This window comes from Rutilus rutilus (genome assembly GCF_951802725.1).
Source record: "Rutilus rutilus genome assembly, chromosome: 24".
Classification (NCBI taxonomy): Eukaryota; Metazoa; Chordata; class Actinopteri; order Cypriniformes; family Leuciscidae; genus Rutilus; species Rutilus rutilus.
The window spans coordinates 23,828,976-23,845,498 of record NC_140228.1 but is presented as its reverse complement, the minus strand read 5'-3'; the positions used below and the strand labels follow the sequence as shown (position 1 = coordinate 23,845,498).

Genomic DNA, 16,523 nt, shown 5'->3' with positions numbered 1-16,523 from the left:
TGGTCTCATTTGGTGGGTCTGGGGAAGAACTAGACTCGAAGTCTCTGGCCGCCTCTGACTGCGAAGTGCCTCTGAGTGGGCGAAGTCCGGTGATGACTCTGCCCCTCTACCGCCTAAACAGAGTGACGAACGGCCTCGCATGGACTCAGAGCTTTTGCCAGTACTCACTAAAGCCTTCGAGGAACTCGGCTTGGAATGGTCGGCCCGAAGAGAGAGCCCGCTCGACGAATGGTTCCTGCAGCCAGGGCGCCGCCAGCGGGCCTCTTGCCAGCGTACAGCCCCATTCTTCCTGGATGTCCGCCAGGAACTCACCAAGACATGGCGCACCCCCTACTCTGTGTGCGTCCACTCTTCTTCTTCAGCAGCTCTCTCCACGGTTGACAGAGCCAAAGAAAAGGGCTACATGAAGCTCCCTCCAGTGGAAAAGCTGATGCTGCGCATCTCTGTCGGCCCGCCCACGGAAGATCAAGGCTAGCCACCCTTCCAAGCCCTGCAGGACCACGTCAGCGCTCGCTTCCAGAGCGTTCGCCGCTGATGGGCAGCCTGCCTCTACACTACACACAATGGCGGTACTCCAGGTTTCTGCCCCCATATGGACGAGTCTGGACCTGACCTGGCTATGTTCAAAGAGCTGTGCAGTGCAACGGATTTGGCCCTGCGTGCTACAAAAGCCCCCGCACAAGCCATCGGCCACACTATGGCCAGCCTAGTGATGTTGGAGTGGCACTTGTGGCTCAATCTCACTGAGATTAAGGGCGCCGACAGGACGGCTCTTCTTGATTCCCCCGTCTCCCTCCCTGTTCGGCTCCAAGGTGGACGGCTTTGCGGAAAGCTACATCGAGGCCCAGAAGTCATCGCAGGCTATGCATCACTTCTTGCCTAAAAGAGCCAGCTCCACCACTGCCTTCAGTCGCTCCAAGACAGCCCGAGCCGAAAGCGGAGCTGGGAGTCAAGCCACGCCTCCGTCTGATGCCTCAGGACAGAGGAGAAAAGGGTCAAGTCCCGTCGTGGCCAGACGCGGCCTGTAGTACTTGGACCACCATTTGCCACCATTTGCCACTCGACTCTGTGCTTGGCAAGCCATCCCCAGAGCGTTAAGCTGGATTTTGGGGATAATAGAACGAGGTTACTGCTGGGAAAAGGTACAGTGGAGAAATTTCCCATGGAACACAGCGAGTCAGGCTTTTACAGTCGCTACTTCCTCGTCCCCAAGAAGGATGGCGGCCTCAGGCCCATACTCGATCTGAGATGTCTGAATCGCGCCCTCATGAGACGGCCCTTCAGAATGTTTTCTTTCAAACAAATCCTTTCGCAAATTCACCCCGGGGATTGGTTTATATCAGTTGATCTTCATATCCAGATAGCCCACCAACACACAGACCGTTCTTGAGGTTCGAGGGGGTGGCGTACCAATATACTGTCCATCTCTTTAGCTCTGCATACTTTTACGAAGTGCGTAGACGCGGCTCTCTCCCCTCTGAGACAGACGGGAATCCGCATACTCAACTATCTCAACAATTATCTGCTTATAGCCCAATCAGAACAGGAGCTATGCACCCACAGATCCCAGCTCCTCAGCCATCTTGAGGACCTGGGCTTCAGGGTCAACTTTGGCAAGAGCTCGCTGCTCCCCGGCCAACGAATTTCATTCCTGGGAGCAGTCTTCGACTCAAATGAAGGCTCTAACAAGTACGCACCTTGAAAATCAGGAGCATGGCAACCTCATTCAAAGTGGGGTCCTTTCACCCCCTCAAGAGATATCAGAAGAGGCCGCATGGCAAATTCAGTGAGTAACATTACATGAATGTAAATGATCTATGTGCGGTTTATGATGTTACATTGCTGTTTCTAGCAGGTTTTTTTTTTTTTTTTTTTTTTTTTGATTTATACATCCACTACATTCACATGTCCAATCAGCATCTAATTAAATTTGTTAGCTTAATTTCATTGTTTTTCTTTACTTTTATAGGATGCAGCCTACGGCTGTTCATATAAGAATCCCTCCCATTCTTCAATCTTTTTTTGCACAAACACCTTTTTCGTTGCATAAGGAACTGTGTTAATGATCTTAATTAACAAAGATTTCACTAAGATGTTGGCATGAGAAGTTGGAAGATTTGGTTACTAAATACCATGGGCCCTATCTTGCACCCAGCGCAATTGACTTTGTACACCGTGCAATGCATGTATCATTCCTATTTTGTTAGAAAACAATTGCGCCACTGACCGAAAAACAAACAGTTTAAAGTCAGTGGTGCGTTGCGCATGTTATTATATGCTATTTTAAGGGCGCATGCTTGGCCTTAATCAATGTAGCGTGTGCACAACGCGCATACACTTTGATTCTCTCATCTACACACAGACGCAGCAGTTATCATTTTTGCAAATCATACATTATTACGATAGATAGATAGATAGATAGATAGATAGATAGATAGACATTTTATTATAAAAGCATACATCTAGCTTACACATTTACCCAAATTATCATACGCCTGTTTAACCGAAGTTAATTTGGGTGTGTTTCTCCATCCCCAACCTCCCTGACGAGAACGTCGGTCTCCTCGGCTGTGAACGCTCCTGTCGTGCGCCTGGCAAATCCGCCGTTATAATAGGAATCCGCTTTAGAACAAGCGCGCCTGCTCTTAAAGGGAATGTGAGATGTCGCTCTGATTGGTTTATTTCACGTTACGCCCAAACCACACCTATGAATAATGAAGCTACTTCAGACCAACCCCTTTTAGATTTGCGCCAGGCGCAAGAGTCATTTATCCCGCCGGGAAAATAGCAACAGCGCCCAAGACCCGCCCACAAAGTTACTTGCGCTTTGACACTTGCGTTTCAGATCGTTAAAATAGGGCCCCATGAGTTAAAACCAACAAAATATCAAAGTATAATGGTTATAATTTAATGTTGTGTGGACTTCAGCATTATGATGTTTATCAGGCATTGGATTTTGGTTACCTTACCTCATAACTAAATGTTGGTGTTTGATGTCAATAGGAAATGTACTGTACCTGTACTAACAATGTTGTTCTTTTTCCACCAGATGTCAGTACACTATAAAAGTAGTAGAATGTTTAGAAAAACATCTGGAGCAGAATTGATGAGGTGTTCTGCCTTATTAAGTGTTATTAGACTTCCAGATTGATGTATAAAAGGCATATATGAATTTGCATATTAACTGTCGAGTTAATATAATCCCAAATCATAGTCAATAATACACAGTCCATTTTATATTACACTGTAGGCTATCAGAAAGTTAGTTTATTAAATATCATTTACAGAAATAAATATTTAATGAATAGATATTTAGAGATTCAGTTTTTCTGTGTACTTCAAGTATACATAGCAAAAGCAAATAGTGAAACATGCACCAAATAAATGCACAAAAGAAGCCTTCTAAAAGTTTTTTTTTCTGTCTTTCTTTCCTTTTTTTTTGCGTAGAAAAGGTCCACTGATAAATGTAAAGGATATTAAAAGTCTTTGGACTTAAATCTGTCATAACAATTAAAACAAACCTTTATCTGATGATGTTTGGGATGCAGGCTATTGTTGCAAGATAATGTATACTGAAATAGTGAATCAGTTTTATTACATAGCCATTGTCTTCAGCCATAAATTGTGGAAAATAGGAATAATATATGTTGTTACAATGCTATTCTTTGGCTTAGTGTGTGAATTTAATTAGCCCAATGACAGCAGATGAAAATGATCTGTTTATATAACACCAGTGCTAATTAATGTATATATATATATATATACACACACACACACACACACTGAAATTTTTTTTTCATTCATCCAATAAAAAAAAAAAAAATAGGGTAATGGTTCACATCTATATTTTATAACTTGAGCCAATGAAAAATAAATAACTTGCCCTAACCAATATTTTCTATGTATTTTCTAAAACTTGGCACAAAGTATATTTTTCTTGTTGAAGAAAGTCAATTAATTTAAATTCTGTTTTTGATCTAAACAAAAATATATAGATTTAATCAAAACAAAAATTCACATTTAAGAAATATGTATTAGACATTATTTGTTTTCTCCAATCAAATAGATATAGATTTAATTATACAATTGTTTCTCATTTTTTAAAATACAAGTTAATTGAAATTATTTATTTTAAACAAACAAAAAGATATGGATTTAATAAAACATGTTTCCCATTAAGGAACATTTCTTTATATTTAATCTTGTCCAAAAAAAAAAATAAAAAAAAAATAATTACAATTAAATATTTGAAATGACACAACATTTGGCAAATATGCTACATAAATAGTCAATTTGGTCTGCTGCCTGGATCCGACCGGGTGACCCGTCCACTCCTGCACTGTCCTGGGTCGGCTGGGACCTGGGCTGAAGTCTGTTCCGAGTTTTAGGATCTCTCCTCTCGCAGATCTTGTCTGGCATCGGTGCTCCATGTGAGGAGCATGTGAGCACCTTTGAGGAAGCCTCTGGTGGTGGTAGAGACTGGATGGGTATGGGTGTTTCTAACGCCGCCCTTTTCAGATGTTTAGTCAAATGTTCAGGGATCCTCAGTTTTCCTCTTTTTTGGGATCCTTTGGGCACAGGTGCTTCCTTTGGGGACACAGCAGGCACAGATGCTATCTGTGGCTTTCTCTGCCTCCAACTTCTCCTCTGGTCCATGGCCCTTGTTGTATCAGAGAAACCTAAGTGCTGAGCTGAGGACACAGCAGGCACAGATGCTATCTGTGGCTTTTTCTGCCTCCAACTTCTCCTCTGGTCCATGGCCCTTGTTGTATCAGAGAAACTTGAGTGCTGAGCTTTCTCCGATGCATCACTGAAGACCAGGGATGAGGTGAGGTCCTCTTTTTTAGCACTGGGAGATTTCTGCTGCCTCCACTGCCTCGTGGTCTTCAGATCTCCCTCCTCATATTTCCCATCTGAGAAGCCGGAGTGCTGGGAATGAGCCTTCTCAGATACATCACTGAAGACCAGGGATGTGGGGCATGATGTTTCTCCTTCCTCCACTGTTTCCCACCACTGGTCTGAGATGAGGTCCTCATACTCAGGATACTCAGATATGGGGTCTGAAACCTCCATTATCGCCCACCAGCGCCCCGCAGCAAGGGCCGTAGTGAGCTCATCTGACAATTCAGTAGATGAGGACTGCTCTGCACTCTCAAAAATGGTGGGCATGGTTGACATACTCGAAAATGAAGTAGAAGTGAACAATACTTTCTGCAGTTTATATCTGTGAAACACTATGAAAGAAAGAGAAAGGGAAGAGATGATTGAGTAAACATACAGTACAAGAACCTGAAAGCTTGTTGTCTTAAACCCAATGTAAACTTATGTCGTTTTTGTTGTGCGGTGTCAAACTAGTCCACCAACTAATATATATAACTAATATATATATATATATATATATATATATATATATATATATATATATATATATAACTAATATATATATATATATATAACTAATATATATATATAAATATATAACTAGCTACAGCAAATCTACACAATAACATTCCACAGTTTAAGCAGATTCTTCTCCAAATTATGAAAATATAAAAATTCAGATCCCCAAACCCTGTGTAATAAGCATACTTACAATCGCTGACTCGCTACAAGAAGAATACATCCGCTGCACTGTTTATACTCACGATCATTATGACGTAACAGTCGACAGTTGACGTAACAGTCGGTCACCCGAGTTGACGTCACAGTCGGCCACCCGAGTTGACGTCACAGTCGACCATACGAGTTGACGTCACAGTCGACCACACGAGTTTGTGGGGGATGGGATACCTAGGCTGTTTCGTTGTATTAAGTGAACATGCAATACAAACAAAGACTGACTTACATTTTTTAATTCATGATTGTTGATACAAAAACTAGCGCTGTTTAATATGTATTTTTAGCATTTGCAGCTGGTGCATAAACGGGAGCAAGTGAAGCTGGCATACATTTTATTATTTAAGCACAGACCACTCAACCAAACTTAATCAACAGATTTTTACAATAAAAGCTCATTTCTGAAACAGAATATAATTCACACAAAAGTTCCTGTTGACTATCCTTGTTTTTCTCTATTTGTAACAATAGCCTAGTTAATCCAACATATCAGAAGAGGAAGAGCGCGGTCCCGAACATCAGCAGGACGTTGATTTTATACAATTCAAAAAACAAGTCGTTAATATTACGTTAATTTTGCTCTATATATCGTCAACGAAAATAGTTCCAAATAAATCTATAAATCGTTGCACATATTTGATAATTTCCCTGACAACTTTCCATAAGTTTAGTCGCTTGAGATGCTCTCTGAAGCGCAGACAGAGGAGCGAAACATAACGATGTCTCTCAATTATAAAAATAAAAATAAACCCTGCTTTAAACTATTATTTCCGTTATAATGTATTGGTTGAAAAACGGATAATAATACAATTCGGATTTCAAACGCAACGCCGAGTTTATGAAACTCAACACTGATTAAGACATAAACCGATGGTGCAAATTAAGATGATATTTTAGAGAATCAGTATGGGCTGCTGGTGGTGCTTGAGACTGTCATTTTGTTTCTGTGAAAAACGAGGCTAAGAATACGCTAAAAGATACTAGGCTAAATGTAAAATGTTTTTATTTAAAGAAAGACGCGTTCCCTTGTCATCAGGTAGCCTAGATTGCATGTCTTTAGTGTGGCTGGATGTTAAACAATAGTAACGTTCATCCAATCTTGCTGAAATATAAACGCAATGAAAGGGATCAGCCGAGAAAGGATTCTGCTTAGTTAAGCCTTCCGCGAACAGAAGTATTGATATCACTTAAAGGGATACTCCACTTTTTTCGGAAATATGCTCATTTTATGATATGACGCAGCGCCTGAAAATAGGTCTAATAGGTTAGACAAACTTAGTCCCGGTCACGTTGGAAGAAGTTACCGAGCTGGGGACTATTTTCAGGCGCAGCGTCATATCATTACGCCTGCTGCACCCATGGTACAGCCGCACAGTTCCTTGATTATTACGCCGGAATGAGAGTAGTTCCTAGCCATATAGGCTTAGAAAATCGCAACTTTTCATTTTCCGTCGATCTTAGTACACGGTTTAACTACAGAAGAGTCAAGTTTTAAATAGGAAAAATATTGAAACTCTTTGGTCATTTTGAAAGAAATGCTACTGGACTCATCAGAATCAATGATCTGTGCTAAGCTATGCTAAAAGTGGTACCGGAGTTCGGCTGAATGGATTCTAAAACGGTAAAACTCAACTGTTTAACTCTGGGGGAGTTGTAAAATGAGCTTATTTCCGAAAAAAGTGGAGTATCCCTTTAATATGATCTCTCATATTTCAGTTGGCCATTCGCAAAATCTCTTTAAAGCTGTTAAAGAGCTGGCATACCAGCTGAAAAATCACGAACCAAAGAAACTAACACTTTAAAGTTGAAAAATTATCTATAATACATATACACAAGTCTTTTTTGTGACATTGGGTTGCACAGTTTTCATTTAGGACACTTTTTTTTCATACACGCACACACATAAATGCATAACGTTACATACATAGGCACGCACACACACACACATGCTAAAAGATATGTGAAAGAGTAAAGGCCAATCACCTCCCAAGTTTCATTAAAAAGCATCCCAATCCCCTCTTCTGCTGTCTACCACTTCTTTCGCCATGTATTTGTTCGTTTCTTTTATTATTGTATGCAGTCCAAAACTCTCCAACCTGCCGCGCTTCATTTCTCTGATCAAATCCTTCCTTCCCGCTCTGCCAGAAAGCGGCTGTCATTCGCTGACGGAAAGCATGAACTTGCCGTAAAAGCCGTATATTGCCGAAAAGCGTATATTGTCTACTGTCAAGGCGATTTGAATAATACTATAATATTTTTGTAATATATATATATTTGCATTACATTAATGAGAATTGAATTATTTATTATTATTATTATGATATTGAGTTGTAATGTTTTGGTGTGGAAAGTAATGTCATAATGACATTTTTTATCTTCCTAAAAATAGGCTTCATTTTCTTAAAGCAAAATACAATATCAGTTTGATTTAGTGGTGAAATATATGGAGAAAGTAAAACATTTTAAAATATGAATAAAACCTTTTTAAATGTCGATTTATTTTTCAATTTAGAAATACTTTTTGATTTATTTGTTTCTTACACTATTTAAAAACATGAAAAAAAAAAAAGAGATTTCTTTTCCAGATTTGTTTGAATTAATAAATGTATAACTTATCCCGTCATTTTACATTTAAAGGAACCGTATGTAAGATTGTGGCCAAAACTGGTACTGCAATCACTTTCAAATTACTGTATAGCGGTGTATCCCCTCCCCCTCCCCCCTGACTCTAGGTTGCCAGATAGGCTGCAGGATCCAGCAGGAACGTTTGTAGTTGCAGCTGTGGTAACTAGAGCAGAGCTGGCAACCCGGATGCCGAAACACTACTGACTTCGTGATTGGTAGATAGGTCGAGGGCGGCGCACCAGGCCAAAACACAAAATGACAACATCAACATCAGTTGAGGGCTGCAACTTCACTTTTAAATGACAATATCCTGGCCGGACTACTGTTGTCAATGATATAAGTATTTGAAATGAACATGATTTCTTAATGTCTAGTGACATATCAGGGCCATTTTATGATTAATTGAAATACATTTCTTACATATGGTTCCTTTAAGTGTTACTCCTAGTTGAAGAAATCGGAACCAGTCCAGTTTCTTGGGATTCATCCAACCAGAAGAGTTCCAGAAGCACTGCAGAAGTTTCTATAGTTGGTAAACCTCCTCACTCGCTCATCAGCTTGTGTTCTGTGTTCTGCTTCTCAGAGTGACGGTGTGGAACAGACCAACTACCTCGCTCAACACTACTGTCAAGAGGCCATCCGTCAGATCAGCCGTCTGAGGCCGTCGACCGAACGAGACGCTCTCATCCGACTGACCGAGCTGATGTTGCGCAGAGACAAGTGAAGCTGCACGCAGACTCACACTCCGGCAGCTACACCTCTGCAGGGTTTACCGTACTGTAATCGCAGAGCCCTGACCTCCGCTGACCTCTGTGAGAGGGGTCTCACTGGTACAGGAGGACTAACTCTGCGAGATCATTGTAATTCCAGGTGCTACTGTCACGTGTGTGTGTGTCCATTACAGACGCTCTCTTAAACATCCGTCCACACTACGAAAGGCCAAACGTCTTTGATTCCACTGTAAGTGCTCAATAACAACCAAGGCCTTAAAGTTCACTGGCTATTTACTTAAATTAAAGAAGGTATATTTTAAAGTAAACAGCCTGTTTGACTCTTTTTTTCTGATGAAAATAAACTTTTTTTTTTTTTTGAAAGAAGTCTCTTATCCTCACCAATCAAGATTTTAAATAACTTCTATTTTAATCCTTCTATTATATTCCTGTGATCAAAGCTTCATTTTCAGCATCATTACTTCAGTCTTCAGTGTCACATGATCCTTCAGAAATCATTTTAATATGATGATCAAGAAACATTTTTGATAGTTATCAGTGTTGAAAACAGTATTTTATAACAGTCTCTTCTGTCACTTTTGATCAATTTAATGCTTGCTTGGATAAAAGTATACATTTCTGAACAAAAACCGTTGACACCAAACTTTAGTTCGGCACGGAACATTTTTAAATAAAGGTAATTATGACTTTTTTTTAATAGAAACTCAGAATCGTGAGGAAAAAGTCAGAATTGTGAGTGTCCATATTGAACTGTATTGTAACGTTTTAGTATTTCCACATAAAAAAGGTTTAAATAATACTTATATTTCATGTTTTCTTGACAATTAGGAGATCATGTCTAATCCATCTAGAGGTGTCCATCAGAATCACCACCAGTTTACAATTGAATGCCTGTCTGTAACATTAATGGGTTAGTTCATTGCTATAGCAGATTAAACATTAATCCAAAACCTGTAAATCTCAGAAAACAGCTCATACAGTATATTTAGTCTGACCTCCTGAGGTCATGAACATTTTGACCCTTCTTATGTTGTAAAGACAATTATTTAGCTCTATTTTGTAGCATTTTATGAAATTCTGTGCATGTATGGTATGATATAAATTCAAATATGGCTCTATAATATGTTAAATGAATAGACCAAGGTTTTACATAGAATGATTTATTATAAAATAAATTTCAATTAACATTATAAATACAAATTCTGGGCTGAGACGAGCTTCAGCACAGCTGAACACTTCAAATGTTTCAGTATGACAAAAAAAGTCTCAAGGCATTAGCTTTAAACTCCTGAAATGACTGACAGTGGTCAGACATCTCTGTAATCGTTTCTCAGACGGTACGACTCCTAAAACAGCTGAAAGAGTGAAAAATAGACAGAGAAAGGTGTGATTAATGCCAGACCTGAGTCGAGTAACTAGACCAGTTCAGACCGTACTGTACAACACGACACGCCAGTTACTTGTTACAGACCATGGCGCAAAATGCAGCGGCTGATGCAGCGGTGCCTGGGGGGACAGTTAGTCGATACCACTCTTGTCTATCTGGACGATGTGATTGTCTTTTCTCCAGACTTTGCGTGTTCAAAGAGTGAGAGAGTGTTCCAGGCTATGGAAAAGTACGGGTTGAAGTTACGTCCAGACAAATGCCAGCTGTTCAGGCGAGAGGTGATGTTTCTGGGGCATAAGGTCAGTGCTGCAGGAGTTTCCCCCGATCCAGAGAAAGTGTCCGCTGTCCAGAGTTGGGAAACACCGAGAACTGTCCGCCAAGTAAGGTCCTTTCTGGGCTTCGTGGGGTACTATCGACGCTTCATCAAAGGCTTCTCTGGGATCGCAAAGCCTTTAAACCGCCTTCTCGAGGGCACGGGGCACCCTCGTGGTCGAATATCTCCATCTGTGAACTGGGATACAGCATGTGAAGCGGCATTCCAACATCTCAAGCAGGAGCTCTTGCAGGCCCCGATTCTAGCCTACGCCGATTTCACCCAACCGTTTATCTTGTACACCGACGCCAGCAATGCAGGATTGGGAGCAGTTTTAGTGCAGCGACAACAAGGAGTTGAGAGAGTCATTGCCTATGCCAGTCGGAGCCTGCATCCAACAGAATGAAACGCCTCCAATTACAGTTCCTTCAAGATAGAGCTTTTGGCAGTAAAATGGGCTATGAGTGAGAAGTTCAAAGATTACTTGTGGGGAGCTAAAGTGATGGTGGTGACTGATAATAACCCTTTGGTCCACCTACGGACCGCTAAGTTGGGGGCAGTGGAACAGCGCTGGGTGGCCCAGTTAGCCAACTATGATTACCAGCTTCAGTACCGGCCTGGCAGAGAGCATACTAATGCCGATGTATTGTCCCGACTTCCGGCGGTTGGTGAGCGTAGTCAGATGTCGCCCTTTTCTTTTGAGCCGGAGGAAGGACTGATGGTGGGGGTAGTAGAGGCCCCTGGAACCCGACTGGATGGAGTGCCCGCTAGCTGGGGATGGGACCTACAGAGTGGTGGAAGGAGCTACAGAGTAGAAACGGAGATCTGGTAAAAGTGCGTTCTTACCTGCAACGAGGCTTCATGCCTGGAGCTGGGGAGAGGCAGGCCCAAACTATGGTGGTGAAGAAACTTTTGGGGCAATGGAAGAGACTCAGTCTACGAGAGGGAGTGATTTGTCGGTCAGTTCAAGACCCTGTGATGCAGGAAACAGTATACCAGGTGGTAGTGCCAGAAGAACAGCTCCTGACTTTGTTGCAAGCTTACCACACGTACACTGGACATCAAGGACAGGAGAGGACGTTGTCCTTATTGAGGAGATACTTCCACTGGTCTGGAATGGAAGCGACGGTTGAGGCATTTGTACAGAGCTGTCCCTGATGTATGCTCTTTAAGAGAAGGAGAGAGGCAAAAGCTCCGTTGGTTTCTATACGCCCTAGAGCGCCGTTACACATTGTGGCGATGGATTTCTTGACGCTGGGTCGACCGATGGACCGGTTTCAGAACATCTTGGTGGTAACGGACTTGTTTACCAAGTACGCATGGGCCACCCCTACCTTAGATCAGACAACTGCAAATGTGTTGTGGCGAACAGTAATTCAGCCCTTTGGATGCCCCGAGACCCTTCATTCTGATCAGGGCCCTAACTTTAAATCTAAGGTCATCCAAGAGCTGAGCCGCCTGTACGTGTGCCGAAAGACCCATACCACCCCGTATCACCCCCAGGGAAACGGGGGATGCGAAAGGTTCAATCAGACCCTGCTGGGTCTACTGGGAACTCTGGAGGCCGAGCAGCAGAGTCAGTGGACGGAGTGCCTCCCCTCCTTGGTACAAGCCTATAATAACAGCGTGCACAGTACAACGGGGTATGCCCCGTCATTTTTAATGTTCGGGAGGCACTTGCGCTTACCAGTTGATATGCTCTTGGGGACACAGCCAGTGGAGGGAGCTCAGAGTACGACGGAGTGGGTGGGCCGACATCATCAGCAACTCCACTATGCTTACCAACGGGTCACGGACCACCTGAGTGCAGCAGCAATTAAGAACAAGCGCTTGTATGATCGAACAGCCCGAGAAGCTCCCTTGTTGCCCGGAGAGTCAGATTTTTCTGTTTTTAATTATTGTTTAACTATCTTATATTATGTTTACTATACTATGTAGCGCTTTGGGTTGGAGAAAAGCGCATTACAAATAAAATGCATCATCATCATCATCATCATACTTTGCTCTATATCGCCAACGAAAATAGTTCCAAATAAATATATCGTTGCACATCTTCGATTCCTTGACTGAAAAATGTCCATAAGTTTAGCGGCTTGAAATGCTCTTTGAAGCGCAGACAGAGGAGCGAAACCTCTTGTCAAAAAAAAAAAAAAAAAAAAACTGCCCGTACTGCGACAATAGTAACGTTGATATATATAATTTTTTTATACACTGAAAAAATATTTCATTCATCCAATTAAAATTTTTTAGGGTAATGGTTCACATCTATATTTTATAACTTGAGCAAATAAATAACTTGCCCTAACCAATATTTTTGATGTCCATGAAAACTATTTTATAAAACTTGGCACAAAGTATATTTTTCTTGTTGAAGAAAGTCAATTAATTTAAATTCTGATTTTGATCTAAACAAAAATCTCATCTAAGAAATATGTATTAGACATTATTTGTTTTCTCCAATCAGATAGATGTAGATTTAATTATACAATTATTTCTCATTTTTAAAAATACAAGTTAATAGAAATGATTTATTTTAAACAAATAAAAATATATGGATTTAATTAAACATGTATCCCATTAAGGAACATTACTTAATATTTAATCTTGTCCAAAATCTAATAAAAATAATAATTTCCATTACATCTATATTTATTAACTTATCATACATTACTTCCACACATCCACAATTTCAGTCCTCAAGTGTCAGATTTTCAACTTCTAAGAGCTGGCAAACATTGACCTTAGAAAACAACAGCCTTAACCGAGAACAATCATCACTACTAGAAATGCAGCTGAAGTCAGTATCTCACTATCTCTGTCCTCGTTGCATTTTATGACGCTACAAATGATATCCAACTGTAAAAAAAAACATTGTTGAAAAGTCAGAAATTGGAATGGAAGTACAGAGTTGTTGCTATACACCGTCCCATTTCGTCTCATTGGTGTAAACTGGCAGCTTTCAGAACGCTGCAGCACGCAGCATTGCGTAGAACGCCGAACCATAGCCAGCCACTCAAACATGACATCATTTACGGGAGTAAACTGGGATGTGTGGGAACCCTGAATTAAGCTCTATTGTAGAGCTGGTCATAGAGCCTCTTGACTTTGTTGGTCATGCCTTTTGGGTCCAGCTCCATGATGACTTTCTGGATATATTCAAATGTCAGTTTCAATGTCTTGGGATATTCCAGAATGAAGGCATAAAGAAGGCCCAGGAGAATGGCAACAGCATTTGCGACAGACAGCAAGTCGCTCAGAACCTCTTGTCCCTCAAGTATGATGCCAATGTTTGTGGGTACAGCTTGTGCGTCTCTGATGACGAAGATTGCCATGCTTTCTTGCTGAAGAATTTTTTCAGCCTCTTCCTTCCCCGACAACTGGAAAAGAATTTAGGAAAAGAATAAGGAATCGATACAGCTTGGGTTACCCTTACCCCCCAGATTAAAAGCTCAGAGAGATAATGAGGTGACAGTCCATGCAAAAACTTATAAGTAAGCATAAGGATTTTAAAATCAACACGGAATCTGATAGGGAGCCAGTGTAAAGATTCCAATACAGGAGTGTAATGATCCCTTGTCCTGTTTCCAGACAGGATTCGAGCGGCAGAATTTTGAACCAACTGTAATTTATTAAGGGTAGCTTTTGAGACCCCGGCCAGCAAAGCATTGCAGTAATCAATGCGAGAGAATACAAAGATGTTAATTAACTTTTCAGCCACTGGGAGTGACAACATGGGATGCAATCTGGCAATATTTTTTAGATGAAAAAATGATGTATTGACAGTGCTCTGAACATAAGGAACAAATGTTAAATTAGTATCAAATATCACCCCCAAATGTTTTTATGTTGTTTGAAATTGCAGTGTAGAACCATCTACACTTACAGTTGGAGACCCAGCCTTCCGCAGCTGGTGTGGTGAACCAAAGAGCATTACCTCCGTCTTGTCACGGTTTAGACATAGAAAATTCCTATATTTCCATTTTTTTTATCTCAGAAATACATAGAGAAAGAAAGGACACAGCCACATTAACATCAGGTTTTGAATGTATAAACCTGGGTGTCATCTGCATAAAAGTGAAAACTGAGACCAAGTGATCTTAAAAGTTGACCAAGAGGATAAATGATAAACTTTACTCCAATTCGTTGTTGAAATATAAATATAAGTCGCATAAACTTACCAGTGCATGGGACTCTGATTTTAGCTGAAAGGAATTGTATCTCTATTTGAAATTAGCCTTCAGACTGTTTTCAGACATACTGTATATCTGAACATAGTCTGATGGCTAATTTTGAAGTGGAGCCTTAGCTAGCATTTTCACATCTCTAAAGTAATCTTGTCTTACCAGGAAATCTTTGATGAGGTCCTCCACTGCTTCTCCCATGTACTGTAAAGGATGAGACATTTAAGTGCAATCTCCCTCTTTGTAGTGGTGTCAGGATCCTGCATCAAGATAGTAAAAATTCATATAACTGGTTAAGTCGATCCATTCATTTACTGTGAGTGTGTCAAGGTTTGTTAAGCGTGAGATTGAGAGCTAGTTTATGTAGGAATGAATGAATGGGAATGGTCACACATGCACATGGATGCATTCGAAAGTAGAGACATTCAGGAGGGTATGTGGTAAGAAGGGTAGGGGCCGGACATTATATATCACTTTTACTCATGACATGCTAGCTGGCAACAAAGGATTCCATTCATTATGCTAAGCTAAACTAGTGGTGGCGCTTCCAAACTAAAACAATGCATGCACTGAGACAAAAATGCGTTTGCCCCCCTATCTAAATGTAGGAAAGACGGTGAATAAGCCCTATTTAAAAAAACACTGGAGTGTTCCTTTAGATTGATAGATAGATAGATTGAAGTGTGCTTCCGTGTGAAGACTGTGTGCGAGCCTCAAGAAAACACTGAAGACACTGATAGCAGCGGCAAAACACTTGATTTAAACTGCTAGTTAACTGGAGATGTTTTATATATTTGTATTAGGTAGCTAGCGCACTTGGTATAAACTACCCATTTAACAACATGTATTGCATTAAAATAAAGTAACAAGAGGAACGTCGCCCAACGTAACGAAGTAAAAGTAGGCCTACAGTGTTCTCATTAAAAAATGTACTCGAGTTAAAGTAAAAGTAGCCTACCCACGTTTAAATCTACTCTTAAAAGTACAATTTTACCCGAAAAATACTCAAGTAAATGTAATGTACTTCGTTACACCTCTGCTTTTCAGCACTGCAGGGTTTTTAATTCCCATTGTACGCAAAAAAAACAACAAAAAAAAAAAAAAAAAAAAAAAGTAAATGTCTTGTATTATTTGGTAATATTATTACCAAATTATTGTTTACCTATTATTGTCTTATTTGCTTATTTGGTTTAAAATAAAATAAAACACTCTTTCGGAACGCTGTCTTACTGAAATACAGTGAAGTATCATCATTTGTGTAAAATCCCGAGTTTGTTTTTATTCACCAATCCTAATGGAAAAATGAAGAAGCATAAATTAATGATGTAAAATTACGGAGCCCTGCATGACATTCGGAAAATTTTGTCTATATCAGCCTAATAGGCTATCTCTCCTTGAAATGCTAGTAATTTAATGCAGTCATACTTAAAGTGGCATTGACTTATCTGCTGGGTAAATTAATAAATATAAATCTCAAACATTGTATCATTTATATCAGCAACATATTTATGACATAAATGTATGTGTGTATGTATGCCAGGTGTACTGCTGCTTGTCTGTCCTCTGCAGGTCCTGTGTGCACATCTTCAGTTCTTCTTCTTCTTCTTTATTGTTTATTGGCGGTTGGCAAACCAGCTTTTGGTGCATTTCCGCCACCTACTGGGATGGAG

General features: G+C 40.5%; 1 protein-coding gene across 2 annotated transcripts; it reads right to left on the bottom strand.

The window, feature by feature from the left end:
- Nucleotides 1-4,061: 4,061 nt before the first annotated feature.
- On the bottom strand, nt 4,062-7,796 carry LOC311284296 (uncharacterized protein). Of its 2 annotated transcripts, XM_084399279.1 has the most exons (4): nt 7,600-7,796; nt 5,646-5,795; nt 4,782-5,234; nt 4,062-4,679 (listed from the first exon to the last, which is right to left on the bottom strand). In XM_084399279.1, exons 3-4 carry the CDS (start codon nt 5,176-5,178, stop codon nt 4,240-4,242), a joined length of 837 nt encoding a protein of 278 aa, XP_084255405.1. In that variant the 5' UTR covers nt 5,179-5,234; nt 5,646-5,795; nt 7,600-7,796; the 3' UTR covers nt 4,062-4,239. The 2 variants fall into 2 exon arrangements, with proteins under 2 accessions (XP_084255405.1, XP_084255404.1); XM_084399278.1 differs by having other exon boundaries at nt 4,062-5,234.
- Between the last annotated feature and the right edge of the window lie 8,727 nt (nt 7,797-16,523).

Bases quoted from the DNA above. Each gene is read 5' to 3' on its own strand.
- LOC311284296 (XM_084399278.1), bottom strand. From the start codon at position 5,178: ATGTCAACCATGCCCACCATTTTTGAGAGTGCAGAGCAGTCCTCATCT.